This window comes from Strix uralensis, chromosome 15 (genome assembly GCF_047716275.1).
Source record: "Strix uralensis isolate ZFMK-TIS-50842 chromosome 15, bStrUra1, whole genome shotgun sequence".
Lineage (NCBI taxonomy): Eukaryota > Metazoa > Chordata > Aves > Strigiformes > Strigidae > Strix > Strix uralensis.
In genome coordinates, this window is record NC_133986.1 from 7,779,694 (window position 1) to 7,794,751 (window position 15,058).

General features: G+C 35.3%; 1 protein-coding gene across 1 annotated transcript in view; it reads right to left on the reverse strand.

The window, feature by feature from the left end:
• Window positions 1-961: 961 nt before the first annotated feature.
• Window positions 962-15,058, reverse strand: part of SLC17A6 (solute carrier family 17 member 6) — a 34,293-nt gene continuing 20,196 nt past the window's right edge. Inside the window, exons 4-12 of the mRNA XM_074884789.1 lie at window positions 13,624-13,738; window positions 11,706-11,793; window positions 11,518-11,604; window positions 10,466-10,608; window positions 7,937-8,086; window positions 5,654-5,786; window positions 5,008-5,118; window positions 3,447-3,574; window positions 962-3,090 (exon numbers count right to left, since the gene is read on the reverse strand). Of these exons, the coding sequence (XP_074740890.1) occupies window positions 2,758-3,090; window positions 3,447-3,574; window positions 5,008-5,118; window positions 5,654-5,786; window positions 7,937-8,086; window positions 10,466-10,608; window positions 11,518-11,604; window positions 11,706-11,793; window positions 13,624-13,738 (1,288 nt within the window). The 3' untranslated portion in view covers window positions 962-2,757. The remainder of the gene's footprint in view (window positions 3,091-3,446; window positions 3,575-5,007; window positions 5,119-5,653; window positions 5,787-7,936; window positions 8,087-10,465; window positions 10,609-11,517; window positions 11,605-11,705; window positions 11,794-13,623; window positions 13,739-15,058) is intronic.

Here is a 15,058-nt window from a genome sequence, read left to right on the forward strand (position 1 = left end):
CTAAGTAATTATAAAGTGTCAAGCTAATAAGAAAAAAAAATTACCTGTACTTAATGAAAGGAAATTACTGAAACAATTCCAAAAGATATAGAACCTGTAAGATCAGACTGAAAACTAAGAATTTATTTTAATTTTGTTAATTAGTTTTCATTTTCCGAGCTGTCCATTTGCCAAGGTAAATACAACAGTACTTTTACAGCCCCTATTTATCCCACTTTTGACTCTTTCAGGAAGTTTCCATGGCAACACCACGCCAGTCCATCAAAACAATTGGCAGTAACTTTGTCTGTTACTTGACTCAGCGTCTCATGACAACTAACCTATCAGTGAGAAACGCTGGGCCCATTACTGTTCTCTCTAGTGTTTTGTAGCCTTTTGTTCAGTTTGGTGTTTCTGTATTCTTCTACTTAGTGCAAGAAAACTACTGAAAACTAAAAATTTTGGTAGAAAAATACTTTTAATATGTGATTTCTTGAATTTACTGATTTCTGTAGGGTCTATCTACAGGTGGATGGACAGTAACATTATGTTTCACTTAAGGAGTCTTGTTGCAGGAACAATAAAGGAAACAAATTTCAGGAACAGCAATCTGTGGTGATTTTCATTTTCTTTGAGAATGCTGATCCACGCCCACTTTTTAGCTAACACAGATTAGTCTGTCTTTCCCAGTCGCACTGCATTGGCTGACACACTGATCCTCCTACTCCTTTCTCTTCCATGCCTACTCCAGCCATCCTTCTGAGAGGAGGAACAACAATCTAGAGTTAAGTTCCTCTCCCACCACACACCTGCTCATGGTCAGAGGAGAGAATAGACAGTGCAAGACATTGGGTATTCAGCAGAGCTCCCAACTGGGACATAAGATATTATCTCCATGTCAATAGCAGAATTTGTTCTGCGGTGACTATAATTTTGGTCATCTATATTAAGGCACATCTAAAAAAATGACAAGAAACTACAATTGTCCTTTTTTATATAAAAGGATAAATAGAGCATTTTATTAACACTTTTTGCAGCAACAAAAGTGACACGGTCCACATCTTTTTCATTAAACACAGCAAAAGCTATGGTCACATTTTACATCACTTTGAGGCACAAAGCAAAATACTTTTTCCTTAAGGTCAAGGTATGATTTGCATTAAAAAAAAAAGGAGAAGAAACAATCCTCAAGTTGTATATTGCGGTAGCAGGGTTTCCAATCACTAGCACAATACAATGAACAGACCAAGAATCCAGAATGGATTATTACATACAATAATAATCATTTGATTGAATTAAGAAATGGATCATTGTTGTCATTTTAGAGTATTAAGAAGTGGTCTGGTGTTGCTAACTTCAGTTGGTTCAGTTTGGTTTACTCCCAACAACCCCAAATATATACAACAAGCTAAATGAAGGTTAATATATAGTCTAGAAGATTATGCACTTCATAATGCATTGCACTTATTGCTTGGTACACTAATGTTGCAGTCACTGTTGAGTTATGCTAGAGACAAGCATGATGCTTGTTGGCTTCTTTCAACCCAACACTAGTTATTTACCACTTTGGTTTATTGTGAGTTTATATGTTACTCATATTCAGTGTCCATTATTATTCGGTTTAATCGAAAGACAAATACATTTTTTTATTTCAGGGATTTCTAAAATAGCAACATTTTCTATAATTACAGTATCTTCAATAAACTTATATCTATGTATACAACTGTGGCACGATGTGTAAAAATATGAAAGCTATTAAGGGAAGAATAAGGGTTAAATTATTCTCTGTTTCTTCTATTGGCTTCAAAATATTCTGCAAAAGAAATACATCCTTTTTCATAGGGCTACTTGCTCATAGTAAATTTCTCTTTGGAATTTTGTAAAAGACTATATATTTTTCTAGGTTATATTGGTTTTTTCTCTCTCTAAAGACACCAGTACAAAGTTGGAATATACTGCAAAGAATGGAATAATAAAGCTTGTTTTTTGATAAAGGGACTTGACAGTCTGCAAGAAAAGTCAGACTTAATATTATATATTGTTTTTATATTAGTTGATAAATGCAGGGAAGAACATGACAATGCCTATAATTTCATAAGATTCTGTAAAGAATAGAAATAAGAATTTGTGCCCAAACATTCAGTATAAAACTCCTAAATAATTCCTTTATTCATCACAGAGTAGCCTGCAGCATGTAATCACGTTAAACATACAATATGCCCTATTTGTTCTTTAGGCTTGATACAATTACCATTAAAGGAACTGGATCAATCCTCTGTAAATGTCTAGGACTCAACCTTTCTTCTTTACGAAAGCTCTTGTCTTAGACTAAACATACAATTCCTACATTGCACTGAGTAAACGTGTGTATTTAACACAATCTCTTTCAATACAGTGTAACAAATATATAAGTGCATTTTTAATGATCAAGTAATTTTGGCTTTCTAAAAAGAGCATTAGATGTGCCAACTTGGTTGCTTAGTTGTGCTTTAATCCTTAGTTATGAGTTTAGCTCTTGTATACTGTGAGTATCTAATTGCCTCTATAGTTTTGACCAGTAAACCCTTAAAACTCTAATGTTTATAGAACAAATATAACCTAATGAAAGTGATGACATGTCACAACTCATACAGATTGCACTTTGATGTATTTTTTTACAGTAAGACCTTCCTGTTTGATATGTGTTTACATGTTTATACCACATTTTATTTCTGTGTGCAAACAATCACAATGAATTTAATCACAAACACTACAAAATATACCCAATATTTAGGTTTGTTATGAATAATCTCCTTCCTTGTAATTGTATGAGTCTTGTACTTCCTCTTGTACAAATTCCTCTTTTTTCTCCCAACCATTAGGCCAGCCACCGTTGACCTGGGTTGTAGCACCATAAGACTTGGTGGTACCATAATTTACATAATTCTGAGTAATGTCCCCTGTCTCTTCAGCAAGTTCATCTTCATGAATAAAGCCACATTTCTCTTCACTTGTCTGTTCAGGGTCTGCCCAGGGTTGTTTCTCTCCTGAAGCAAATATACCATAGAAGATAACACCCCCGTAATGAACTAAAGCAGCAATGAGGAAGACATACTGCCACTCTTCACGTGTCTGTAAAGAAGAAATTTGCTAAATGAGACTAGTGCATAGACTTATCTAACTCTTCTGAGCTGAAAGATTAAAATCAGGGATTGAGGTTGTGATAATCAGCAGAGCTAAAACATTTAAGTGTCCAGTTTCCAATTACTTACATCCATCTTTGAAAAATCACTGTTCATTAGCCTATAAAAGCACTGACGTGGTGAGCATATACTTAAGCATGCTTCACATTAGCAAGTTCCTAGATGCTATGCCCTGGAAGTCCCAGATTCTAATATGGGTACCCTGGCAAGCTGTACTATGGAAAGGTCTTTTCTTGGAACCAATAGTGTTAAACTGGAAGATTTGAAAACTGTACTGTCATTTACCTTGTTCTTTGTCATTGCTCCGACAATTATAGGGCAAACCATTCCAGACAAGGTCCCGACTCCATTAGAAATCCCCATTAAGATGCTGGCATACCTCGGGGCTATGTCTAAATGGTTGACATTGAATCCTGCAATGCAAAGGTCAGCAAACATTCATACCAAAAGCAGAGCATTACTTCAGTTCTGAAAAGTAATGCTGTCACTTGACAATTTTACTATGACAGACTTGGGGTGTTTAATTACATTTCTTTTTCTCTAAAAGACTTACAATGTTTAAATATTTGTAGAGAGACTCTGGGTTTTCATTTTCTTCTAAAAATATATTATGAAAGGATACCAAATGTATTTTCTCCCAAAAATTGTAGTTTAAAAAAAAAAATCCTAGTAGTGACTGTGTGGAGTAGAAAACCCAGGAGATATTTAGGCAGGGAGAGCGTTCATATTTCTCAGTGTCATTCACAAACATTTCATGCTGTAAATAACATGTCATTTCTTCTTCCAACTTGTACCACTTCCCTTTCCTATTGCCCACATCTTTCTTCTTGTCACACAGACTAGCAGAAGGGAGTTCCCTTCTGTTCTTGAGTGGTAAAAGGAAGGGAGTAGAAAGACAGTATCTATAAAAGATTTATTAATTATTTTTATAAATATTTGTTTGTTCTCTTGCATCTCCAGCAGCTTAAGTCTGTTGAAACTTATGCAGTAACTATTTAAATAGTCTTAGAAAAAACACATGCTTCTCTGAAGCAACAGAACTCATCGTCCCAAAGGAAGCACTTAAGTAAATGAAAACAGAAACGAAATCTTTAGATACAGGAAGATAGTAAGAGGGAAAAGGCAAGCAGTATGATATGGATAACTGTTAGAGAAAGTGCTATACACTTTTCAAGTTGTGCAAAACAGGCATGATAATTTGCAGAACACATGGGATTAAGGACAGATTTGATTAAGGGGAGTTTAGATGTTTGGCACAGAAGAAAAGAGAGCCTGTTTTAGACATAAGGAACCAGCATGGGAGAGGATACTAAGATCACAGTGGGAAAGCAAGGGAAGGCCAGGTAACTTGTGTTTGGGAAGGGCAAAGGCAAAGGGGTGATCTATCAGCAGGAAAGGGGGAGAGCTGAATTTTAAATCAGAAAAAAATTGCTAGTAATTAGGCCCCAAAGGAATAAAAAAATGCAACATTAACAAAGCATTAATTAACATATAGTGGAAAAAATTAGTAAAAGGCTCATATTTAAACAAAGACATGGAAATTTAGGTATCACTGTATAATATCAGTCCATTTGTGTTATGTTTGATTTCAAGAAAAATCTGTGGTGTACATTAGCACCTCACTGAAAAGAAGTCTAATTTGCTGCAATGAATAAGATTGAAGTATTTGAACAAAAATAATCTAATATAAAAGATGTGATTCTGACTGTACTTTCCTGTAATTATCATAAATAATGTCATTTGGAATTCTGGGGTTTGTTTAAATTACTATCAATGAATAAAAGCCAAATGAGATGTTCTCTCTGTTAAGATAAAATAATTTACTATAGCAGTAATATAATCTTACCAGATATGGCGAATCCACTAAAGCCTACAGCAAGCACTAAGAATGAAATAGCCACTCCTTTACTGTGAGAATATCCCACCACGAGAAGAAGAGTTGCTTCCATACCAAAACCTGGGGAAATCATAAAGAAAACCAGGCATCAGATTTCATTCCCTCTCAAATATTGCAGGCCTTAGGATATGGTAATATTTCATAGGAAGACAGAGGCAAAACATTACCTCAGAATGGAATATATTCAGGTATTTCTTTCATCCCTAAAAACCACATGTTCTTTCTATCTCAGCTAATCCTTATTTTAGCCTTTGTATGCTAACCTATTGTTGGTTCCTGTCCGTTTTAAGATGAAAAGAAATGCTTGTGATTTGGTTAGGTCGTTCCAGCCAACCCTAATGGGAATATACACTTAACCTGCTTATGAATTCTGCAGCCCTTATCACAGCCAGGATTCAGCTCATGTGACTTTAACCTTAGAAGTCAGATATGTAATCTCAGGTAGTTGTCTGGGCTCTCTTAGTGCAGAGGGTGTGCAAAAAATACACAAAGCATTGCTTCATAATATGTTCAGTTAGTTTGTTTGCTGTATACAGCATACTATAGGGACATTGAATCTGTACAAGAAGCTTTTTAATAAAATAGGAAGACTTACCTCCACAGTTCATTATCTTTCTCACAGTAGTGGTTGAAAGAATCTGTCTGCTTCTTAAAAAGTCTGCAATTTGTCCTCCAATAGGAACAATAATTGTCATCACTAAATGCGGCACAGCAGATAAGATACCCACCTAAAATAATAATTAGAATCAGCAGAGTATAAACCATAAGGAAATATTATTTCTTCATTTTCTGAAACATTCAACAACTGTTTCTCTTCAATTTCAGGCTATGTACTAAAACTAATACTGCAAATCTTGGTTTATTAAATGAACAAAACTGGTGATCTTGCCATTGTATTTTATGAAGGACAGTCACAGTTTTTAAGAACCTCTGATGCCATGACACTTTTTGTTTAGTTTGTTTTCATAGTTTATATTTAAGCTAATGGCTCTTTTCCCCTCACTCATAGCCCTCCTGCCCTTTCTTTTCAGAAAATTTATGATCAAATGCGTTAAACTGAATTGCTACATTTCTGTTGGTGTTGGGCGTCGCATTGCCCAGCAAACCTAATGTGTCTAGATAGATTCCTTGTGGATCATCCCCACGTGCACAATGGCCATTTGCCTTTGATTTCTGACCACCCCCCAAGCTTCAAATTTCACATGGGCAAAAGATATGTCTGAGAAACTCTGTACATAGTGAAAGATAGCATTCTAAATATTGATTGACAATATTCAAAATGCTACACATACTAGCAAAGTAAGAAATAGTAATTTGGTGATGACTGTTCCAAGATATAATAAATATTTGAAGCCCATTCCTGCAAAACAGGTACCTGTGAGCATGGCACGAACTGCCACCTGCTATCTCCTGTCAGCATAACTGCCTTGCAGACACTTTGGTGTAGTACACGTGGTATTTTGTTCTGATAAAGAATACTGATTATTACGTATATCTGAAAAAGTGCTTAAGCACGGGGGTTTTTGCATGATTGCTGTCTGAACAGTGTATCAGCTGGTCTGATGTCTGGCTTGAGTTGCATCAGTGTGCAGGGCAGACAGGCTCCATGAGAACAAAAAGAAAACAAGTTTTCTCTACTCTTCAATCAAAGTTGTGAAATAGTGTATTTGGCTTCAGTTTATACATGTGGCAACTATGTTGGGACAGCTAGCTTCATCTTAATAGATGGTTCTCCCAATAAGCCAGATATGAACTATGAGGTAACTGTGGCATTGCCATTACTGCTTTGAGGTGTTCCTGACTAAGTGATAACTATTCAGTTATGAGCATCCATATACACAGCAGGTTAAACTGATTTTGCTGTCATTGTTTACAAAGCTCCACATTTCTTTGAGTACACTCTAAGAAAAACCTTCTAGAACAAAATGATCAGATTAATTCTATAGAATATGACCATTCTTATTGCGTGTATAACAACTGATATTTCAAGCATAACAAAGCTTCTTAAAATAACTCCAGCTAAAGATGGAAGCCCACCTTTAAATGCAGGATGGCATTACATATTTTTGACAATACTCCATAATACGGTAACACTTTGGAAGCGACTCATCTACTGTCACATCACAATTTAGGGTGACAATACCTCATGGAAAAATATCAGACAAATACAGGTGTCTTAAAAGCACAAGCCCCGGTCACTTTCACAAGAAGAAAATCTGTATTAGTCGAAAGCTCACTATGCACTCTGATGGCATGTTTGCATGTATCCATATTTACATTATAAGTCTGATCCAAAATTCATATGAATTATGTGGAACTTTAGATCATCCCTATGTCTCATATTTTGCCACCATCTCTTTCACTTCCTAAGTGGAAAAGGTAGAGCAGTTCTCACCACATTAAAAGCGGATACAGAAAGGTGATAAATTTTACTATCTTTCCTAAAACTATCTGGTCCTGCTTTGTAAAACACACCTAGAAAAATGGAACCATTTGTCAATGCTCGCTTTACAGCTTCAGTGGGATCCTGCATCCCCTGGGGTGTCAGGGACAGAACTGTAATGGGTCTCTCGATACCTTTCTAATACCATGCATGATCTGGTTTCAAGCACTTTACTGAAGCTCTTTTTGCAATATGGCCCCAAGCAGATCATCATTAAATCTCATCCTGCCTTCACCTTCCCCGATCCAATCCCTTGTCACAGTTACTTCACTTATATTGTGCTAGTTGAGGGAACAGTAACTGGAAGGAATAAGATTTAAGACTTGTAAACCCATGATAAAGATGCAGAACACTTTTCTTTCCTCCTCCTAATAATTACCACAAATGTAGCTCTGATATTTACATAGATAAAAGCTTTACATTATTTTTACATACCTTGCTTATTTCAAATCCAAACACTTCCTCAAAGTAAGCAGGCTGACTAATAAGCAGCAAGTAAAAAGTCCAGCTTCTACAGAAGTTTGCAACTATTATTGCATAGACTGGCATAGATGTAAAAAATTTTCTCCATGGAGTTTTGTATTTCTGAAACACAGAAAGGGGGATCCAGTCACCATTTTGATAATTATCAACTATCTATCTTGCCTTTTCCTATCTAATATTTTTACCTATACTCCAACAAGCTCATATGTGCACACATTATGTATCTGAATTACAATGACTTCAGTTATCATAAAGCATCCACATTTGGATGATCAAGATTTAATTTAAAAACATAAGCAAGTAAAAATTACTACAAAATGCAGGAATGGAGAATCACAGTGCTACTTAGCTGTATCACAACACTCATGTACAAGTGCCATTATCTCAATCATGTAAACATGAACATACTAAGTCCAAACTAATAATATGTCCTTAAAAGACAATGTTGCTGTATCTAAGGCAACAGTCAGATTTTACACTGTAAGAACACAATTTCATCCAGATTTATTTTAAGCATGTATTTTAGCATTTAAATCTTAATCCCAGCATTCTGAATAATTTTTTTATCAAGCCTCATCTGAAACTGCTTGGTCAATACATTTTTTGTTTGTTTTATTGTATTTTTAAAATGAATTGCATAATGAAAAAAAAAAAAAAGAGACAGATGGACAGAACTACAATCCTGCTGAGTCCCAGCACCTCTCCATGAGCCCAGGGTTCTGCCCATCTGTGTTGATCCAAATACAGGATCCAGACCCAGATGAGTGTTTGAAAATCACTTCAGCAAGGTTTCAGGCTGAATTTACTCTACAGTTGATTTGAATACTGGCTTTTCTTCACAGAAAAACAGCCCATAGGTGGATATACGCTATACCTTGTATACCTATTAAATTACACTTAAGTGAGAGCTAAGGATTTAATGTGACGTAGTTAATGACAAGCCAGCCAGAAAAGCTAACTTGATCCTATGGGAAGAATTTCAACCTGAGTATTTCAGAAGCAACTGAACTATTGATACAGACTAATCACTTCTAAAAAATGTTTCATTAAAAAACAACAATAAAAAATAGAAGTTATCCAGCCCAAATTAGAATTATATGGGCATCCTTTGAAGTATCTCATTTCATGTCAAATTTTTAACAATGCTTATAGGTATAAGAAACCATGACCACTGCTGAATGCTGTTGAATATCAACCCCGACACTCCCTCAAGAAAAAATCTGGATCAAAGTTTTTTTACCAAGAGAAAAATGGTTTATTCCTGAGTTCAATCAAGAACCAGTGTTCTGACCTATTAAAAAACATAATGAAGAGTGGTAGTGAGGGTTGACTGGGGATGGATGGTGTAAAAATTTGAGCAGATGAACTGAGATTTAAGGACCAATTTTTTTTTACTTTCTTGAGTTAGTAAGCATGATGATAGTTTCTTTAAAGCTTTTCAATAGTTAGAGAAATAGGAAAATTATTATTTAGCATGATAGGATTATTAAGTGGCTAGAAAATTCTCTGAATTCATAGATGTTTTTTTAGGAATTCTTGAGAATTAATCCAGTACAGAACTAAATCAGATTATGAGAGGCTTGATAGCATGTTTCCAGCAGTTACCATGATAATGGAGAATGTTCCTATGGCTCTCCTGGCATGCTCTATTGCAATTTACAGTCTTTCTTGCAAATGAAACATAGAATAGTCAGGATTTGCTTTTTCTCTGATGTTGTGAGTACCTCAAGAGACACTGCATAGTGCTTATCTTCCAGTTTACTTTTAGAAAGAGGAAAACCTTCCAGAAGGGATTATATAGGAAGGAAATTAACCACTAGAAATCAAGGTACTATGAAAGTCTTAAGAAAGCTGCAATTTCGAATGTAACTGCAGGGGTAGTTTTATAATTTGGAGTAGAAAAAGAGGCATAAATTCCATGAGTGATCTGCTAGAAGAACTGAACATTGTGACCTTTCAGTACTTAAAGGAGGCTTACAAGAAAGATGGGGACAAACTTTTTAGCAGGGTCTGTTGTGATAGGACAAAGGGTAATGGCTTTAAACTAAAAGAAGGTAGATTTAGTCTAGATATAAGGAAGCAATTTTTTACAATGAGGGAGGTGAAACACTGGAACAGGTTACCCAGAGAGGTTGTAGATGCCTCATCCCTGGAACCATTCAAGGCCAGGTTGGATGGGGCTGTGGGCAACCTGATCTAGTGGAAGATGTCCCTGCTCATTGCAGGGGCGTTGGACTAAGTGACCTTTAAAAGTCCCTTCCAACTCAAACTATTTATGATTCTATAATTCTCCATGCAGAAACAATATCCACTCAGAAATCTATCAGCAGATTTCAGATCTCCCCACCCCCCAAAAAAATTCAATTGTGTGAACATGTTTTTCTCTCTTGAAGACTATGTTTGATTTTTTTTGTTGTTTCTATTTGGGATTTGGGGGGTTTATTTCTCTCATAGGAAAAAGCGTATGAGTAATATTCTTACTTCCATTGCACCTAGGAGGTTGGCACTCTCTCCAATGCTTTCTTCTATGTATCTCCTTTCTTCATCTGTGATTGTAGGATGCTTTGCAGGACTCTCATATGAAACCAAAAGCCAAAACATGTACCAGACTATACCAAAGCTCCCTTTGGAATGGAAAGAAAGACTCTTAAAAGATGCACAGTAATGAAGCAAACATAGAAAAAATCTGTGAATAATTATAACAAATTTAAATGGCAGTTGTTGTTACTGTTCTTCTACTGAGTCACTCTAACAGAGACTTGGTTCCTCCAAACAATATTTGGGCAAAATACATGCAGAGCTGGACCATAGCAAAGACTTCTTTGTTTCATTTAGAGAACGATTTCACTGTAAGTGAATAGTCACTGATATTTTAACATCAATTTGTACAATGCGGTGCAGTGAAAAAGCTTCCATTTCATTTCACCAGACTGTAAATGAAGTTCCCTTCTGCTTTAAGCCACTGTTGTTTGATTACTACACTAAATATTTTGCCTGCAAAATACAAGATTGTGGCATTGTTTTCAACAAAGCATTTCCTGAGTAGTTTATTACACTTCTACAAGGTTTCCCCCTAATTCACATCAATTTTACACTGCAGAATGACCTCCTTTGGAACATTTTTTTTCATCAGTGTAAGTTAAGGTAGCACAACTAGTGTGAATGAAGTTATGTAGGTCTTCAGATAAAAATCAGGACATCCTAGTCAGGGCAGGTACTCTGAACTTACAGTTGTATAAATGAAAGAGTTACATGATCTGAGATTCGATAGATCTGCATAGCAGTTTGCACTTTGTGTACTAGAAGTGATGAAGGTTTCACCATGAACTTAGTTTATCTTCTTCTTTAGTAATGTTGCTTTCCTACTCTCTCCTTTAAATTCTGTTCTTTCACTGTCCTTTTCTCTAGACTGTATTTTTAGCTTTATGGACCTGCTTCTCTTTTTTTTTGTCATCTTAACAGTAGCTTTTACATTTTTAGAAAGGGTAGAGTAAGGTCATACAATATCGGAGTGAGGTGAGCAAAATGCGTACCATACACATAGAACACAGAAGACCACCCAGTATATTGCACTAGAATTCCAGCTAAAGGCATTGCAATAACAGCTCCTGCATAGGAACCTACAAAACAAGACATACATGAATGAAAAGGGAATAAAAGTCAGTCTCAAAATACTTTTATGTTACAAATGAAAGAAAGACAAAAATAAAAAGTTACTTACCACAAAAGGAAGTGGTTGCTAACCTACTTCTTTCTAATGGGGGGGCCCACTTGCTCCAAATACCGTGGCAGGCAGGGTAGGTGACCCCCTGGGGAATGGGTGTGCCACAAGTTAGCTAATGCTCATCAGTCACTCAGTTCATTGTCTTTGCATGATTTACTTTTTTTAAATTGCTACAAAGAAGTTGAGAATGCTTTGCATTTCTAAAGCAAAGTCTGAGCACAGCCATAGAAAACCTTCCTTTTCTATTAAGGTTGAAATGAGTTTTGTAAATCACTCCAGATCATTAAAGAGGTGTTATGAAACAGGTATAAACCACAATTATTTCCTTTTATTCCCCCTCCCCCTTCCAGGAAACAATTGTGAAGAATTAAAAATAAATAGTCTTAATGCACAAGTACCAGAGTCAAAGGAAGGATGAAAACACAGACCCTCTGGGGTCTTTCTAATGCTGGGCTGATTTCTCCAGCACTCAGTTTTGGTGGTGTTCTAACTTTTTTTGATCTAACATTTAAAGTATAATTTAGGAAATACAGATTACTGTTCCACTGCTCTAAAACAGAAAATAAGATTAAGAAGAGTTTAAAAATATAAAGAGAGAAGTTTTTCACCATCTTTGTCTTTAATGAACCTACTTGAGCACTTAATGCAAATAATTGAATGATGTTAGTTGCTTTGATTTTAAACCAGTCACTTTTTAGGTTTCTCTTCAAAACCAGCCTTTAACTTCATAATAGAAAAACTAAAAAAAAATTTAAAAAATCATTACATCTTGCAACATTGAAATTTTAGAAAATGTAATATGAAATGTACAGTAATTTTCTACAAAATTCCTTCTTAATAATTATTATGGTGTATACATAGTTATATAGAGTCACTTTTCTCTTAATCTGATGTTTTGTTTCCTATGCAAAAATTAGAAAAAATTAATAACTTTTTGCAAATGTTGAGGTTATCATAAAAGTTAAGATTATCGTTCTCAATATGCCAAAGGTTGGAAGATACATTATTCTGTTTTGAAAGAAGATCCTATAACCAATTTCGTGTTCATTTCTGACAGTTTTTAAAAAAATATAAAGATGTAAAAAATATAAATATTGTCATGATTTATTGTAAACCTTCTTCAAATGGTCCTGTTTGAGAGGTTTTGCATTCACAATTCCTTTGAACAGTATCACAGAAATGAGTGGGTCTAAAATTTGATTTTGTATTACCTACTTGCTCTGTTCCTCTCCTCCTTGCAGTCAAGCACACCTCTGTACATGCAGATCACTTTTCAGAAATGGGTCCAGATTTATACACATATACTTTAAGAACTTGATTGACAGTTACCTAACTTTCAGGCACATTCTGCACCCTCTTTTGGAGTCTTTTTATACAATAAAATGCATGAGTTAAAATCAGCTCGTGCAATAAAACTGTGTAGCCCTGAAAGCACCAGCAATCACAGGCCTAAAAATCTCTTTTGGTAAAGAAACAAGCAAACAAATAAATTTAGAAGGCAGGCTCAAATTTTGTCTCTTTTAAATTATGGTAAATGTCTCATTCATTCTGACAAGAGCATGGTCAGGGCCTATGATAGAAGCTCAATTCTTTATTATAGATTTAATCTATGAGACTGGACAACAAATAACTGTTGAGAATAGCATCAGTATAAGCCCTATGCAGGACAGGATTTCAGTGGAACTTCAGTGTTAAATACATATGTCACTGGATTCTTAGCAAGACAAAACTTTGCTGTGTAATTTTATAGATGAAGGAAAACCAAATAGTTGTAATTCATACATTGAAATCCATTATGCTGAAAATCAGTAATAAACTGAAAGCAATTTTTATTTTCCCCCGAAAGTTACAATTGCTATTTAAAGGCTAACAAATATCTGTCACATTTACTGGTTATTTTATAAATTTTGCATACCTCCACAAGGCCCTGCAAGATCCTAACAAAGATGACACACCCATAGTGCACCCTGGCTGCAGACGGTATTAACATGTTGAGGGAGGATGTCAGCAGTATAGCAGCACCAAATACTCTGCAAAGGTGGAAAAAAAAGGAAAGGAAGTAACTTCAGTGTCGTCCCAATTGACTTATTCCACATATGCTCACATATCAACATAGATGTATTTAAACATATGTTCTTTATGTAGGGAATCTACTAACTGCTGGACCGGATTAGTGTCTACTTCCATCTAGTGTAATAACCTGTCTAATAAGACCCAGACCAAACATGGACATAAACTTCTATTTAGCATAATTTCCTAAAGTAATACATTTTATGCAGTCACGGGTGTAGATCTTACTCTCCCTACATATCCCCACTCTTTCTTTTAGTTAATTTTCACATCTATTTCAACCAAATCTTATTGAATTTGCCGTCTTCTAGAGAAATTAGAAATTAGGTCTCCAAATGGTTTGTTAAAACTGGTGGCCAAGTAAAAGAGAGATTCTTCTTAGTGCTTTAATTGTAAGAAAGTGGCACCATGCATTCACTACTTATAAAGCAAAAGAGAATCCACTTCTATAAATACCAAAGCAGCAGGAAGAATTTTAAACAGAGCTGGGATTTAACATAGACACAAGACTTAATCAATCTGGAAACACATATCCGTAGAAAACAGATCATTCTTTCTGCTGTTTTTTTAGAGGTTGCTCACTGAATATTGCTGATTTTGGTTCCAAAAGCATCCTAGGATTTGCTTCAAATAAAGCGCATTACAAGGTCTAAATAAATGTGTGAAGTGACGATTCTTTTTCAAAATTCCACTGCTTTGACTGAATTCTAGTTTGATTCAATTAATATCTGCCCCTTGTAGGAGGAAGCATTATTGTTTCATTTTTTTTAATGTTCATTCATTCTTCTATTGTGGAAATAATCCTTTTTTTCCCCATTTTCCTTTCAGTGGAACTGTGCAAAGGGATGAAGCCAACAGCAATGACTGGCCACTTTATACAAAACTATGTAATGTTAAGATAAATCCTGGAGATGTCTTAACATATGACATCACAGTATCTGATGTGGAACTGATTTGACAGAAACCTTTAACCTTAGCATGTGTTTTTCAGAAATTGGTACAGTGCCAAAAGTTAGTGAGAAACAGACCTTGGGCTAAAGAAGCACGAAGCAGCAATAAGTTTCAAGATGAAAATTCTCCTCAAAGACATCTATGTTTCACATTCTCTATTTAGAATTACAGCCTGATAGGAATCTTTAAATAGCAAATTAAGTATACTCCACTTCTATTTGACAAATATTAAAGGGCAACAGAAAAAAAGCTTCTTGGCACAGTAAGGAAGTTTTTTTAAATAGCTTTAAATCTGGTCTCCTCATTTTGTTCCCTGTGATCCCTATCTT